The sequence below is a fragment of the Parasteatoda tepidariorum genome, chromosome 3, assembly GCF_982258835.1.
Source record: "Parasteatoda tepidariorum strain Cologne lab strain chromosome 3, Ptep-v5.0, whole genome shotgun sequence".
Lineage (NCBI taxonomy): Eukaryota > Metazoa > Arthropoda > Arachnida > Araneae > Theridiidae > Parasteatoda > Parasteatoda tepidariorum.
In genome coordinates this window covers 71,817,893-71,836,102 of record NC_141757.1, presented here as the reverse complement: position 1 = coordinate 71,836,102, position 18,210 = coordinate 71,817,893, and the positions used below count along the sequence as shown (strand labels likewise).

Genomic DNA, 18,210 nt, shown 5'->3' with positions numbered 1-18,210 from the left:
AAAACTAATTTAACTAATTGCTCTGTTTATGAAGAAAAAAAATATTTTTAAAGTAATGGTTGAAATTACTCTGATAATTGTTTGAGTCAAAAGTGGTGAAGCGCATTTTGAAAGTCCAAATTCAAAACGTTTGGAATACTACTTAAATCCATCACAATAATTTCTCAATCACGAGGCACCCTCGTGAACTTTCGTTTTTTTCTTCTTTTTCTTAGACTTTGTTTATTTATAGTATAGTTTTTCAAATTATCTGTAGTAGTATTTATTACTTTGAAACGATTTTATTTACTTTTGTACTAACTTTTTTGTGTATTTTCAAGTGTTTTTTTTTTGTGGAATTTTATTCTTTGACGGTTATGAAATTGCAGATTTTACAGCAACATTATCTTACTTGTACTTTGTGTGACTAAGCACACATTCAATCCCATTCAATTGAATAAATAGAAAACTTCTAATAACATTTTTTGATGGACGAAGTTTAAGTTTTGGTACCCTTATTGAGAAACGGTTATTTAAAATATGATTTTCTTCCCTTGAAAACTAATTGATCTTTGAAACAAAAAAATAATTTTTTCATAAATAAGTTAATTATGTAAAGACGATAAGAAAATGCTATGTTAATCTATAAAATATTTTTGTAATTCGAAATGAAAACGTATTAACGGAGTAGTTTCTAGATTTACAGTAGTTAGACGAAACGTTAATATTTTTTGATTGATTAAGAGCCAAAACTTGCAACGAAAAAAAAAAGAAACTGTTATTATTATTATTTTTTTAGGCTTAACATGGAACTATCGATAAGGCATTTTTATACAGTATAGAACCTAAAACCTATAGACATATATTCTATTTTTTAACTCTTAAAATTTAACCTACTAATTCAAAATATATATGACAAGCAAACGAAAAATTATACTACCATATATTTTGAGGAATAGTTAGATTTTTCATAATATCTAATTATTCAATCACAGAAGATTACCTGTATGTTGCAGCTCACTGTCTACTTTAGATATAGAAGCTTCAATAGATATCAATAGCTCTGCTTGGTACTCTTATCAAGGTTTTTATGCTATAATCTGCCAAATGAATAATTAATTTTTGATAATATGTAAGTTTTCTCTTTTTTTGATGAAATGTATGTTAATTGCTCATAAGTTATGTACAGTCGATATTTTTGTAAACGAAACAAATGCCCCCAAATTGCCGGTACTTTATTTCGTAATTTGAACCAGAATTTTTTTTACAGTCTAGGGCACATCATCAGAATTAAAATTGTAATAGGTCCCATGCCCGGATATGTTGTCGTACACGGCAATAGGTGCTTTTCTATTATGATTATTCATAGTACGGAAGCCCTCTAGCGGCGTATGACGACATTTATAGGCATGGACTCCTACATAATTGTCATACTCATGATGGGCCGTAACTTTCCTAGTTTGTCGCAACATTTATGTGATCCCAATCATATGTAACGTTTTTAAGTTTGTAAATTTAAAAAAATTTCTAAAAAATCATTTTAAAATAACTATAGCTTGGTGAAAGAAATCAATTGCAAATTTGAAATCAGTGACGCGAAAATATCCCAAATCCGTTCAAAAAATCTCATACAAAACAAATTGTTCCCAAGTTTTATAGATAATCTTTTTTTTTTCTACAGAACTATTTTATCAACTTTACCGTATTATAGGATGATTCGAGTACGTAGTATCTGTTGAAGAATCGTTCGAGTTCGTTCGTCGAGGCCCATAGTATTTCAAAGGATGACCCTCCCCCCAATCGCAAAGAGAATGTCAAGTAATACCAAACTGTGTTTAACAATGATTCTATTCTTTCAAGAAGTTCTTAGCTCCCGCTGAGATATGTCTAAAATTACCAAAATGTATTAAGATTCCAAATTCATTGCATTTTTTTATGAACTTGTAAGCCTTCTATGAGCTCTGAATCAACCTTTGCCTTTGAATATACACCCTATATGAAACGATATGACTCAGTAAGAAAATTCCAAACAAAAGTAAAGATTCATTGTTTAAACTATGACAAAATATACAATAAAATTTTCTTCTTTGATTAGTTTTTCAACAAGCTTATTTTGTTGCGATCAACTTGTTCTAATTCAAAAAATTAAATCATCTTTGATGCATCATATTAAAATGTAATTATTTTTTTGAAAACACATTTAATGTTATTTAAATCTATGATCGTGTTCATGTTTAGGCTACTATTTTTGTACAACAGAGTAGAAAATTGCATTATAAATAACAATAAGCTTCATTGTGTTATTATTAATATTTCTAAGACAATATATCGTTCCTTTTTTTGTTATGGTAAAGAATCTTTAAACTTGTTTTCTCAGCACCACCAGAGAATTGCGGTAAAGACGAGGTCTATAATGAATGCGGCTCTGCGTGCCCTCCAACGTGTTCCAATTTAGGAAAAGATCAAGTTTGTACATTACAATGTGTCCAAGGTTGTTTCTGTCGAAAGGGATTAGTCAGAAATGACCAGGGTGAATGTGTACAGCCAGATCAGTGTCCAAAATGTAAGAAAATCTTGATTATTTTTTTTAGTTTAGCCACTTACCTTTGTAGCACTCATCACACGTCGTAGAAAGCTTGAGTAACTAAATTCTGAACTAAACTAGAGTAATATTGAATCTAATTTGTTTTTATTCAAAATGAATTGTTGTTATTGTTTCTAATCCTCCAAAATCTAACGAGGTCAAACCTGGTCCCAAGAACCGTTGATTCGAAAAATATAAATTACAAATCGAGGTTCAAGCATCGTTATAATCAGAATGCGTTGGACGGAAGCCTCTTGATTGAGGTATCTCAAGCAGATGTTGAACAATTTCCTTCCCTCTTTGAAAGAGAGGCTCTTAACGTGGCCACTAGTTAGCTGTGAGAGCTTCGGTCACAAGCAGAATTTTGAGTCCAACCCAGCTTTCTACTCCAATACCAGTGATAAATTAATGAAGTCATGAGGATGAGGGGTTACGTAGAAGAAAATTAGAAAATTAAGCAACAGCAGAAAATTGTTTACCAAATGCTTTTAAAATTAGAACGTCATTGCCTGATACATTACCATAAATAACAAATGAAAAATTTCACGAAAAAACGTACCACTCTGAATAACTTTTGATCTAAAGATCGAATCTTCTCGTTCTAGGACTCAATCTTATTGGTTTGAGGGGGTGACCTCAAATATGCTAATTAATAAGTACAGACGATATTTTAAACTATGAAACCAGACACAAAAACGTACTTTCCCTGAATAAACATGCCTTTTTTTCGACGGATTCAGCTATAGGGGTAAATACATATACATATATAGGGTAATCTGGAAAATATAGTCCCAATAGTTTGGCCAGAAGAGAGCTTCAAGGTTTGGACCCCTTAATGTTCATTTTACTTTTTCAGCATTTCGTTATATGTATTCGTATTTAATAGAATGGAAAAAAAATTTCTTCCAATTATAAAATTCATTTATTCAAAGATAATTCCTTGAATAAATTAACTTTTATTAACTAGTTATTATTTTATTTAATAATGGTGGGAGATTTTTTTGAATTGTAAGGTATGCAATTCTTTGCATCATTTTAAAGAATATAATTTTACATACCAAAATACAAAATTTTAACAAAATCGGTCGAATAGTTCCTGAGAAACTGAATTTCAAAAAAGTCAGATGTTTAAAATTCAATTTCTCAGGAGCTATTAGACCGATTTTGCTCAAATTTTGCATTTTACCATGTAAAATTATATTCTTTAAGATGACGTAAAAAATTTTATACATTCAATTCAAAATTTGTTTGTCTATTATTATGCAAAATAATAGAAAAAATTATTTAATAAAGTTTATTTTTGCACGGCATTATCTTTGGATAAACGAATTTTACAATTGTGAGCAAAATTGTTTTTAATTCAATTAAAAGGTTCTAAAGATATTACGAAATACGCAAAAAGTAAAACTGACATTAAGGAGTCCAAATTTGGGAGCACTCTCCTGACCAAACTATCGGGACCATATTTTCCAGATTGCAGTTACTCCCTATATTTTGGGGGTCAGAAATCTGAATCTGTCAAAAAATGTATTCAGAGAAAGTAAGTTTTTGCACGTTCAGAAAGTACATTTTTGCGCCAAATTTCGTAACTTAAAATTTCATCTGCACTTATTAATTAGCAAATTTGATGTGAACCCTTGATCCATTAAGATGGAGTCCTAGAACGTGTAGATCCGATCATTAGATAAAAAGTTATTCAGGGTGGTTCATTTTTTGCTCACTGTACAATACAGTATACATTAATATAATGCATGATATTAGCTCACACATATTAGATTTAAAATCTATGATCGAGACTGCCAGTGCTCCTAACTTTTTTATTCGGGACATATTCAGAGATTGTTAAGTCTATTATTATTATTATTATTGTAAAAGCTACATTTTCTTTAAATGAACTAATGGATTGAAATAAATATTACTTGAAACAATAGTATCTAAAATCAGGTCAAATTTTAAAACAGAATGAAAAATAATTTTTTTTACATTTTTCCTAAGGTGTCTTACTTTTCTTTACTATTATACGCACTTCACTGCTTAATTACCTTTTACATTTAATTTTTTACACAGCTCTTCCGATTCAAGAATGTAAAAAAGGTGAAGAATATTATGAATGTATACCAACTTGTAAAAACACTTGTGAGAACTACCAGGCAGAAAACCCAATCTGTCCTCGTATTTGCATCAAAGGATGTGCATGCAGAGCTGGACTTGTTAAGCGAAAGGATGGAAAATGCGTCACACCTGAGAAATGTGACAACACTCCAGGTATATGTGACTAAATAACATTATGTGATTTAATAACTGTGCTTTTGCGACTTATTAACTTAATTAGACGCTATCCAAATTGAATCAGTTATTGTGCACTGTTATTATAAAATTTTATTTTTGCTTGAGTTATACCCTATATACATATATAGGGTAATCTGGAAAATATGGTCCCAATAGTTTTGTCAGGAGAGCGTTCCGAAGTTTGGACCCCTTAACGCTAATTTTATTTTACTTTTTGCGCATTTCGTTATATGTATTCGTATTTAATGTAATGGAAAAAATTTTTCCTCTAATTATAAAATTCATTTATTCAAAGATAATTACATGCATGAATTAACTTTTATTAACTATTTATTATTTCATACAATAATGGTCGAAGAATTTTTTGAATTGTAAGGTATACAATTCTTTGCATCATTTTAAAGAATATAATTTTACACATCAAAATACAAAATTTGAACAAAATCGGTCGAATAGTTCCTGAGAAACTGAATTTCAAAAAATTCAGATGCTTAAAATTCAATTTCTCAGGAGCAGATTCTGCTCAAATTTTGTATTTTACCATGTAAAATTATATTCTTTAAGATAACGGAAAAAGTTTTGTACATTCACTTCAAAATTTGTTTGACTATTAATAAATAAAATAATAGAAAAAATACTTAATAAAAGTTATTTTTGTATGGCATTATCTTTGGATAAACGAATTTTACAATCGTGAACAGAAATTTTTTAATTCACTTAAAAGGTTCTAAAGATATAAAGAAATACGCAAAAAGTAAAATTGACATTAAGGGGTCCAAATTTGGGAGCACTCTCCTGACCAAACTATTGGGACCATATTTTCGAGATTGCGGTTACTCCCTATATTTTGGGGGTCAGAAATCTGAATCTGTCAAAAAAATTTATTCAGATAAAGTAAGTTTTAGTATGTTCAGAAAGTACGTTTTTGCGCATGATTTCATAGTTTAAAATTTCTTCTGCACTAATTAATTATCATATTTGTAGTCACCCCCTTGAGCCATTAAGATTGAGTCCTAGAACGTGCAGATCCGATCATTAGATAAAAAGGTATTCAGGGTGGTCCGTTTTCTTGCTCCTTGTACAGTCCGCAAAAAAAAAGATATCACCCTGAATAACTTTCGTTCTAATGATCGGATTTTCACGAACTAAGTGTCAATCTTAATGGTTCCGAGGGGTGACCTCAAATATGCTAATTAATTAGTGCTAACTATTAATTAAGTTATCAAATCAGACACAAAAACGTACTTTCTCTGAATAAATATATAGTTTTTTTGCATATTTGGATTCCTTATCTTCAAAATATATGGGGTAGCCGCAATCTGGGAAATGTGGTCCCCATAGTTTGGTCAGGAGAGCGATTCAAAGTTTGGACCCCTTAATGTTAATTTCGCTTTTTGCGTTTTCAGTCATATTTTAAAAACTAATGAAGCAATTCAAAAAAAAATTGCACCCACTCATAAAACTCATTTACCCAAAGATAATTGCATGAAAAAAATAATTTTTAATAATTATTTATTATTTTTTATTATTTAATTAAAGTGAGGATGAAAAAATTTTGAATTATAAGGTAGGGATTTTTTTATACCATTTTAATCTGCATATTTTTCAATTGAAAAATCTAAAGTTTCTATTGTTTTTATTCATTAGAAGATGAGAAAAATTAAAATTAATCATTTAAAAAAAAATAATTTGGCGACAATGAAGAAATGATTTAATGGGCGATTAATATTAAAATGTGATAAACTTACGAGGAACTTGACTTAGCGCGAGTGGCGTAAAATTTCATTCATATTTTTTCGCTAATAATCGTTTGCTAAACTTTTTATTTTTATTTTTTTAAAACTATAAAATACGATATTTCTTTTTTAGTCGTCTAAAATTCTATTTGCAATTTAGTAAAGAAATTTGAATAAAACAATTTAATCAACGAGTGTCGAGTTTTATAAAAGCATGCTTGTGATTGAATATGATTATACACCAGATTTTGCTTATTTAATGTGATTATTTTTTATTGTTTAGTTTTTTTCTCATTAACTGATACAATTTCTATAATATGCATACGTATGAATAGATTTGGAATAAAATATTTATCAATTTCATGAATATATTTTTTATAAATATTAATTAAAATACGTAGTCAACATTTTTAAACATCTCTCACATCATTGCGAATTTCTCAACATCTTATGTATCGTCTTAATCTTAAAAGTAATTTTTTAATCACCTGTCTGTGAATGACAGAATGTTACCTGTCTGTGAATGTTACTGTGAATGACCGAAATCTGGAGAATGTCGACTTTCACCAGTGAATGTCAACAATTACATAGTAGCTTTGGTGATTGTCTGAAATATTTTCTACAACTGATTTGATATTAATTTATTTGCTGATATAATTACATTTATTCAATATTTTAATCCTTACTGACGACAGATTAGAAGAAACATCATTGTAGGATATACCGGGCAAATGCATACCGGGGAGTGGCACTTGACCTTAAAAAAACAACAGTGTAGGATATACCGGGCAAATGTATACCGGGCTGTGGCACTTAACTAGACCTAGTATATATTTCGGACATTTACCAAAGGTCTAGTCATACTAGATCTAGTTAATTGCCACTGCCCGGTATACATTTGCCTGGTATACCAGACACTGATGTTTTTTTAAGGTCAAGAGCCACTTCCCGGTATACATTTGCCCAGTATATCTTACACTGATAATTTTTTAAGGTTCAGTGCCATTGCCCGATATATATTAGCCTGATACTCCAAACACTGATGTTTCTTCTAATCTATCGTCAGTAAGTATTAAAATATCGAATAAATGTAATTATATCGACGAATAAATTAATATCAAATCGGATGTAATAAGTATTTCGGACATTCACCAAAGCGACTATGTGATTGTCAGCATTCACTGGTGAAAGTCAACAACCACCAATTTCGATCATTCACAGTAACATGCACATCGTTAATATAACATAATGACCTCATCACCATGTTTTTTTCATATTTTGCCTAAATAACATTTGTCATTCTACAGAATGCCTAGGGAAAGTATGTAATACCTCTCATATTTCATACTTTGCCTAAAAACATCCGGCATTGTTTAGAATGCCGAGACATTCTATTCAATACCGGCGTTTCATACTTTGCCGGTAACATATATAAGAAAACAAAAATAATCATAGTAGCAGTATTTGGTGGTAAATGTAGCTGTAATCGTATTTGAAGAATATGCTGTGCGACATTTTATGGTGAATTTGCGAATGTAAGTTTCAGAATTTATCGAAAGATGAGGATGGTATTTGCTAATCATCTTTATCCAAAGAAAGCCTTGTAACCTAAATATCTAGCAAAATGAAGCGATTTTTTAAACAATGAATCTTACAATATGCAACATATTATTTCAATATCTTATTCTTAAACATAACATATTTCAGCGTTTTTAAAATATCACTAAACATTCAGCAATTCCTTGAGTTATAGAAAAAAGAAATATCGTAAATTATAGAAAACCTTGTGAATGCGCATTAGAATTACTATACAATATACATTTTATTTTTCAAGCTCTTTTTTCTTCAAACTTTCTTGCCTAGAACACTCGATTAAAGCTGGAAAAATGATTATCCCTATAATTTTGTATATAGCCATAATAAGTTATGTTAATTTGATTTTAGTATGAAATCCTCGAATTTTTATAACAAAAACAACATAATCTAAATAATATCAGATAAAAAGTTCATGTATTTAAATTCTAAAAACTTAGAAAATCATAAATAATTTATAAATCGATTCAAATTTTCTTTTCAAAGGAGATTAAAATAAAAAAAATTTTGCTTTTTTGGACAGATATTAGCTTAAAAATTGTCTATATTCTAGAAACTTTGAGATATTTTCTATTAACTTTGAGATATTTCTATTAAACCTCTCCGAGCAATCACAGAGCATTATTTTAAAAAAATTTTTACAGTCAGAAATTGGTTGCTTAGCAACCTAGTGAAATTAAGTCTGCTTCTTTTGAATTAGTCAATGGGTTACCTTAAAATATTAATTTGCGTTGGCGACATTTTTTGGCGATTTTCTGAATTATCGCCAAATATATAAACCTTTATTGTGACCCAATTTTTTCAAAATTTTGTCTACCCCCCCTAATTCAGGTGTCTGGATTCCAAAATTGTAAAAAAAATTATATGTTTATTTAGAGAAAGTGCGTTTTTGTGTCTGATTTCGTAACTTAATTAATAATTAACACTAATTAATTAGCATATTTGAGGTCACCCCTCGGAACCATTAAGATTGACACTTAGTTCGTGAAAATCCGATCATTAGAACGAAAGTTATTCAGGGTGATATCTTTTTTTTTTTGCGGACTGTACAATACAGTATACATTAATATAATGCATGATATTAACTCGCACATGTTAGATTTAAAATCTGTGATCGAGATTGCCAGTGCCCCTAACTTTTTTATACGGGACATATTTAGAGATTGTTAAGTCTATTGTTATTGTTATTATTATAAAAGCTACATTTTCTTTAAATGAACTAATGGATTGAAATAAATATTACTTGAAACAATAGTATATCAAATCAGGTCAAATTTTAAAACAGAATGAAAAATAATTTTTTTAATATTTTTCCTAAGGTGTCTTACTTTTCTTTACTATTATACGCACTGCACTGCTTAATTACCTTTTACATTTAATTTTTTACACAGCTCTTCCAAATCAAGAATGTAAAAAAGGTGAAGAATATTATGAATGTATACCAACTTGTAAAAACACTTGTGAGAACTACCAGGCAGAAAACCCAATCTGTCCTCGTATTTGCATCAAAGGATGCGCATGCAGAGCTGGACTTGTTAAGCGAAAGGATGGAAAATGTGTCACACCTGAGAAATGTGACAACACTCCAGGTATATGTGACTAAATAACATTATGGGATTTAATAACTGTGCTTTTGCGACTTATTAACATAATTAGACGCTATCCAAATTGAATCAGTTATCGTGCACTGTTATTATAAAATTTTATTTTTGCTTGAGTTGCTGAAAATACGAGGCCCATCCAGAAAGTAAGTTTCCCTAATTTATAAAAAAAAAGAAAAGAACTCACACTTTCAGGAACATGTTTATTGGCAATAAGTACAGCAATGTTTCAGCTACTTTTCAGCATAGCCACCACTAGAATTGAGGAACTTGCCGTATCGTGGAATCAACTTTTGTATCCCTCTGTCGTAAAATTCTGCCGTCTGTTAATGTGACAGACGTTTTCTGTTCTTCATCGTTGCCAAAACGCTCACCGGAGAATAGGAATTTCTTGAGGTGCAAGAGAATGTGAAAATCGCTGGGAGCAATATCAGGACTGTAGGGTGGATGATCAAACAACTCCCAGCCAAATTCCGTCAAAACAGCTGCTGTGCGTCATGCCGTATGTGAGGAAGCATTGTCATGGAGGAGCGCAACACCTGCAGTACACATTCCACGAATCTTGTTCTGAATGGCAAGTCACAATTTCCGGAGTGTTTCACAGTAACGGGTAACGGTAGCCGTCTGTCCCACGCTGGTTCCATTCACAGGCAGCTGTGTTCTATGACAGAGGGATACAAAAGTTGATGCCACGAAACGACAAGTGTCTCAATTCTGGTGGTGTCTATGTTGAAAAAAAGCTTAAACATTACTTGTTGCCAATAAATATGATCATGAAAGTGTGAGTTCTTTTTTTTTAAAAATTCGGGAAACTTACTTTCTGGATGCTCCTCGTAAATCATAAAATGATGAAATATTGTTATAGAGTTGATGAATATTAATAAAAACAACAATAATTAAACTGAAGAGCAGATATTGGTATTAATAGAGGGGATGAATATTTATAAAAACAACGGTAATTAATCCGAATAGTCAATTAATCTAATCAAGGTAATTAATCTGATCATTGAATTTATAGAGTGAATAGATATTAATAAAAACAACAATATTTTAGCTGAACAGTAGATGATGGTATTTATCGAGTTAATGATTATTAATAAAAACCGATAACTAAGCAGAAGAGTAGATTATGGTATTTATAGAGTGGATGAATATTAATAAAAATAACGATAATTATGCCGAATCTCGTATAGGTAGTTTTAAGATGCTATGCATTTTAAACATTATGCATATTAAAGAATAGGTTGCGATGTTAATGTATCAATATAATACGAGTATACTATTAACATTCTAAATTTTAGGTTAGTTGATTATTGAAAGTTTCTTTTTCTCAAATGTTTCAAATTATCTACAATTTATTTTTAACAATTAAATACAAATTGGCTATTTTTTTTAAATTTGATACACTAATTTGGCCAACACTTTTATCATAATGTTTATAAATACAACTGTAATATTATTTCTGGCAATGTCAATAAATGGTAGATTTAAATACTTTTCTGTCGTTATAAAACCATCTTTTTTTAGTTAAAACTGAAATTATTACGATGTTGTTATTGTTACAGTATTTAAAATTGCAATGATTTTTTTTCAAAAGTAAATTTCTTTATACGGCTGCAAAAGTTATTAATGGTTTCAAATAACAATTAAAGAAGAGGTCGTATTTTAAAATAAGATTTTATTTTCCAGTTCCACCGATTCAAAAATGTGGAATAAATGAAGAATATTACGATTGCGTACCTACGTGTAAGAATACTTGCGAAAATTATAACCAGAAAAATGTTGCATGTCCTCTTTATTGTAAACAAGGATGTGGATGCAAGAAGGGATTCGTCAGAAGGAAAGATGGCAAATGCGTTAGACCAGAAAAATGTGACAAAAAACCTGGTGATTATGTTTTATATTTTTTTTCTTTAATTTTATACTTTTAATTTTTTACGTTTTTAGAATAAATAATGAATTACTACCTTTAAATGCTTTGTTGAAACATAAAATAATTTAGTGCAGATTCTACTACCTGATTATTTATTAGTTATTTTAATACTATATTTTAAAATCAGAAATAAATTTGAAATAAAATATGAAGGTAAGCTACTTATCCTTCGAGTTTACAAACCCTACAGTGAAACTGGGAAGATATGCATATCTCAGTTATTGACTAGTTTTAAAAGAGCTATTATTTAGTATAACTATACAGTGACAGAGGTATTGTGCATTAAGAAACATATTGCAATTTTTATCGGGGCAGCTCACACTTTTTCTGTATCACCGCAATTTTACGTAAGCAAACTCGCTTTTAACTTTTTAACGTAAAAATTTAGAGGAACAATTCAAAATTTAATCTTCTGCAGATTTCTTGAAAGTGTTGTGTTGTTTTCGTAAAACAAGATTTAGTAAATCACAGATATTAAATTTTATAAAAAAGCATTTCTCAATTTTTATTTAAAGTATATTTTGGTTTGATATTTGGTTAGAATTTACTTCATTTATAGAGAGTTGTTCACATGAAGGAGAAGAATTTAAGTCTTGTGGATTCCCTTGCGAAGCGACATGCTCGACTGTACATTTCAAGCATCTGTTAAAATGCCCAAAACCCTGCAAACCCGGCTGTTTCTGCAAAGATGGTCTCGTCAGGGATTATCAAAATAACTGTATTAAACCAGAAAATTGCAATAGTACGTATTTCAATTCCAAAAATACATTAGGGTTTAAAGTTTAAAATTCTTTTAGAGGAAAATATTAATGTAGTAAGTTATCGTTAGTGTTCTCTCCTCTAAATTTTAAATATTTAATGTATACATCAACTATTTTATTTTCGTTTAAATGGAAAATCCGGCTTGTTCGTAAGTTATAATATTTATGAAAAAATTCATAAATTTTAAATCCCAATTAGTAAATGGAGTGAAAATCTAAAAGAATGCAACAAAAAAATTAATCTTATTTTTTTTCTCCATTTCGTAATATATTGCAATTTTTGGTATTTAGAGTGAATATTATAAACATTTGTTTATTCTTTTTGAAACATAAAACTTTTTTCGTAGTCATATAAATTTTTTTAACCTTTTTTCAACGTAATTGGAACATTTTATATTAATTGCAAATATGAAAATAATATTTATATAACTATAAAATTATAAGAATTAATTAAATTCGAATAAAATCATCTAAGGGGAGAACATTTATTCAGAAATCATTTTGTTAAACTTTTTATTTTGTTTAATTGTTTAAATAATATTTTAATCCAAAACGTTTTCCTGAAAAAAATATTTAAATATGTCAGTTTAAAATTAATATGATTTTTTTTCCTTTTAAGGTATAAAAGTAATAAAAAATTATCTAATATGCAATCTTTAAAACAGTTGTTTGTATATTTAGCATGAGAAAATTTAAATAGTTAACTAAATTTTTAGTGACTTAATATTCTCATACTATAATTTTATTAATAGTAAGAAATACACACATTTTTATTCCATTCGACCTAGAACACGTCCCAAACTGTGATATAAACCAAGAGTTTTACGAGTGCATGCCAATATGCAAGCGAACTTGCATGACACATCACTCATTAGAAGCTTTCTGCACCACTGATTGCTTCCCTGGTTGTTTTTGCAAAGAAGGGTTTGTAATGAACAAAGACGGTGAATGCGTGGAACCAGAACAATGCCCGAAGAGTAAGTGAAAGCATTTCTTCCATATGCCAGTCCTTGAAGGCATGGAAGTGAGAGAGCAACACAGAAAGAAAAATGTGGATTGCTAATTGAGACGACTGCAACGCTCTTATTGGCACAGGCCAACAGTGATAAATTATTTAAAACTACTATTCGCAATTGTTCAGACAAATATACTTTAAGTAAGTATTATCATGCCGAGTAAGAAAATCCGTCATAGCAGTCCCTTCAAGATGGCACAGACCTTTAGTTTAATTTTTGGAAGTATCTAATACAAATTTTTGGCTGAGTAGCCACGTGTAAATCTCGATCGCTAGATTATTTTAGAGAGTATAAAGACTATTAATATTAGGATGTAATGAATGAATAGCTTTTTCCTTTGTCTGTAAGCAATTATACTTGATAAGTAGAGTAATAACTAATTTTTATGGTTATTGCTCATTTTTCTTGAAATAAACACCTTGTGATGTTTAGTGCAGATAAATTTCTCTAATTGCCTAAGATCATCTTAATTTAAATCTAGAAGTAAAGTAAAAATAAATAAAGGATTTAATTGAAAACAGAGAAAATTATTATAATCTAAGGGATAATAAATGAATAAAATAACGTGCAACGAGAAGAAAATATTAGGCTTTTAAGTCCACAATAGCTTAAAAAATATCCTTCATGAAAGTCATTCAAACTTCCTTACACTCAGTTTAATACACCAGTTCAACTCATATCTATATTATATTAAAACCACAATACAATTAACTTAACCCCCTTTATTCATCCCTTATCTATAGTCTGTTTATGAAAAGAACTCCCCTCGCCATTCGTCTGGAGCAGTGACAGGGACTATGGTTTAACTTTTTCAAGTAAAGGTGTTGTGTCAATGTTTAGGACAGATTTTGACTCGGATTGATGTGAGAAAGAGAGTAGGAAGAGCGAAGCTCCTTTTCTTTGAAATACGTTATTTCTTGTTTCCACAATAGCAGACGGCCTTAGACTTTGTGGTGAGGAGATTTCTTTCCATAGACTAACTATACTTACCCCTTCGATAACAAAAGTAGCTACTAGTTTGAATAACGTAATATTAGGGTGAACTATTTTTTTTTATATCTCTTTTTTGGCACGAGTAAAGAATTAAAATTATTAAATTATTAACGTCTTTAAGTTTTTCCCTCATCATTAGCGTTGCTTCATAATAATGACACAAAAGAAGCATTACAAATGCAGTTTTCGTATATAGTACTATGATGTCAATTGTAAGAAATAGAATCGAATTTCCTCTTTTTTAATTTAGTGGAAATTGTTTCTTTAAATTTTAATATATCCTTGGGGGACTTTGTTGGAAAGTACAAAAAATACCCACCATGTAGAACTCCTTGTTAAATATATTAATTTCGAAAATGCAGGTTAATATATGTACAATTCGAAAATTTTATTAAAAAGAATGTTAGTCTTAAAGGATAGTATTAATAGGATTCATGTCTGGCTACAGTTGATACGTTTTCAAGTGATTTATCTGAAGTGATTTATATATCGGACTTTGTTAAGAAAATGATAGTTAGCTAGTTTTTTTTTTATTTTAAAACTTTGTGGAATTAAAAAATATATACAAGTTGCTTTTTCATACGTCTTAAGTAATGGCACGTGAAACTAACAGAACCTTGGGATGACATGATATGCCATTCATGTTCAATAGTACCTCGCAAAAGTAAGTTTAAACAAAGATAAATTTAATTTGCTTTTTGACATTTTATTTAAGATGCTTTTTATTTTCTGTGTACTGTGAATAATGGTATTTTTGATGCATCAAAGAAAAAAAGCTTTGTGAAAAAAATCTTAATTATTTTGATTTTATTCAGTATTTTATTCAGTTGAGCTTTGAAGCTATTAGAAGACAAATAAGGCGATTGTTTCTATTTAGGGATCACATTCAACCAAAAAATTATTTTAATCCTTTATTCATTGATAAAGTAGTCACTAAAAACTTTATATATTCATCCTATAAAAATTCATAACGTTTAAATTCTTTTAAGGAAATACTAATCCGAAAAAAATTTACTTTGAATAAAATTAAGTATTTTATTGTCTACATTGAATTCCTTCTTGAGATTGCTTGAATAAGATAATAAGATAATTTTCTTCAGTGAATAAATTTTTGTATTAATTTCAAGATCAAAATTTAAACATATCTATCAACTTGAAATGCCATTATGTCTTTTCTTGATAACATTTTGTAATTTGATCAACAATTAAACAAATGGATGTTTACTTATTATGAATTTAGCATGACCGTTGCATGTAATTAATTATCATTATTTTTCGCCGCAATGTTATGTGGATAGCTACAAGATTATGTTATGTAACCAAAGTATCTGTATAAACCTAATTATAAAAAATAAAAAAATAGGCAAGTTAAAATGTTTAATTCAGATTTTAGCATTGTTTAAACATTTTTGTTACTTTGATAATTAGTTTTCTTTTAATTACTTTTAAGTAATTACTTTTAATTAATTTAATTTCTTTTACTTAAAATTTTAAACTTGCCAACCATATTATTTTATCCTTTTCAAAACGCTTTTTTTTTTTTTTTAAAGTTTAATTATTTTTTTTATTTTTGTATAAATGTTTTGACAATATATGCTTATATATATATATATATATATATATATATATATATATATATATATATATATATATATATATATATATATATATATATATATATATATATATATAGTTTTTTTTTTTTTTCACAGAAAAGTTCAAGCTATTCTTTTAGAGCTAAAAAATATTAAATGCTTCAAATTAAAACAATTACCCAATACATATTTTGAAACTTTATTTTAGTCTCTAGGAAGTTCTAAAATTAAGATTTTCCTTATTTATAACTATTTATACCCCTAAAACTTTTTATTTAGATTAAGGTTTTGCATAAAAGTTAAGTAGTTCATAAGAATTTCTTAGTTAAAATTTTATGAAGGAAAAGTCTCTTTGTGGTAACTGCTGAGAATCACTGAAAATGTTAATTTATAGTGCTTGGTTAGTTCCTTTATGTAACAAGTTACCATACGTTTCCTTAACCTATGCACGAAGGTAAATACTTATTTAAAGAGTATTCAAGTAAGTGAAGAAGTTCCATATTTATACAAACTAGTTTTTTATATGTATTTCTCTTTTGAAAAAAGAAAAAGTAGAAGTACAGGGTTTTATTTCTCGTTTTACCTTCGAACTTTCATTTGTGATATAATACTTTTTCTAAAATTTCATTCAAAAAATTCATAATATTCCATACGAATGCATTTTATTAATATTTTAATAAAGTTAATTTTCAATATGTTGCGAGAATGCCTGATATATTTTCTAAGAATTAATTTGGAACAGAATTTCAATTTTGAACTCAATTTTCATATTTAAGATGCTTTTGTGTTTACTACTTCCATTTTTTTCCCCATAAAATACTTACTACTTTAAGAACTTTATCAGGTAATGATACATTAAAAAAGAAAACAGTCAAATGATATTATTCGTTTGCCTCACAGTAACGTCGAAAGTTTTATTTCTACAGAAAAAACCAATAATGCTACAAGAAAAGTAAGAAATATGATTAAAAAACATTAAAAAATATTCAAAAAATATTCAACCAACACATTACGAAATGAAGTTATACGTATAACGTGATAATAAAAAAATGGAAATGACATTGAGCTACACGAAAAGTATAAAAACAAAATTGTCTATTTTATGCATTTGAATGCTATTGCTTGTAAAAAGAGATTAGATAATTTCTTCATAATGTGTACTATTTTGAAACATATTAATTCTGATATTTTAAAATTTTATATATTTGCTGTTAAGATCATTGCAGTCTCGCTCATTTTATAGCAGTTAATCCGTTAATTGTGCTGCTTCTTGCTTTCATGAATTTCAAAACCTTTATCTTTTAAATACACCGAAGAGCCATTACATTATGACCCTCCATCTATAACAATGGGCTCGCCCAGGTTTTCATGGTTTCTCGCCCAGGAACAATGTTTTTATGGGGCACATTAGGACCCATAATCCTCATAGAGCAATCCCTGACGTCTGTAAACTACTTGAATATAGTTTCAGACCAGGTTCACCCATTCATGGCAACAATTTTTCCTGCGGGGGATGGTGTTTACCAACAGGATAATGCACAATGTCATAAGGGTTAAATCGTCATGGATTGGTTCGAGGAACATTCCAGTGGCTTTCAAGTCATGTCTTGGCCCCCAAATTCACCTGACCTTAATCCAATAGAGCATTTGTGGTCCTACTTGGAAAACCGAATTCGTGCTGCCACGCTACCCCCTCGCAATGTGAGGGAATTGCAGGACTAGTTGGTGAGCGCTTGGTACCAGATACCTCAGACTACCTATCAGCACCTTGTGGAATCAATGCCACTGCGGGTGCTAGCAGTTTTGAGGGCTAAAAGTGGTCCTACATGTTATTAGCAGGGTGGTCATAATGTAATGGCTCTTCGGTGCATTTTTAATAATTTACAATAATTCATAATTATTTATGAGGATAATAGTTACTCATTTAAGACGTTAATCCTTTTATTTGTTTAAAAGTTGCAACCTATCTGTGTTTGAATATTTCGTTCTAAGTTCTAATCGTATTTACAATACGATTAAGTAAAATTATAATTCGAAAATTCGATTTCTTGTTTTTCCTTTTTGGTTGAAAACGTTATGCTACTGAAATTCAACTGCTGTTAGGGAAATGTAAAAAAAAAAAAATTAATT

General features: G+C 29.2%; 1 protein-coding gene across 50 annotated transcripts in view; it reads left to right on the top strand.

The window, feature by feature from the left end:
• Positions 1-18,210, top strand: part of LOC107455746 (uncharacterized) — a 125,849-nt gene that overhangs the window by 43,921 nt on the left and 63,718 nt on the right. For 34 of the 50 annotated variants that reach the window (XM_087159543.1, XM_087159535.1, XM_087159540.1 and 31 more), the window contains 6 exons: positions 2,357-2,542; positions 4,631-4,828; positions 9,573-9,770; positions 11,472-11,669; positions 12,275-12,457; positions 13,265-13,453. In XM_087159543.1, coding sequence (XP_087015669.1) covers positions 2,357-2,542; positions 4,631-4,828; positions 9,573-9,770; positions 11,472-11,669; positions 12,275-12,457; positions 13,265-13,453 — 1,152 coding nt within the window. The remainder of the gene's footprint in view (positions 1-2,356; positions 2,543-4,630; positions 4,829-9,572; positions 9,771-11,471; positions 11,670-12,274; positions 12,458-13,264; positions 13,454-18,210) is intronic. The other 16 variants (XM_087159574.1, XM_087159573.1, XM_087159570.1 and 13 more) reach the window with 3 other exon arrangements.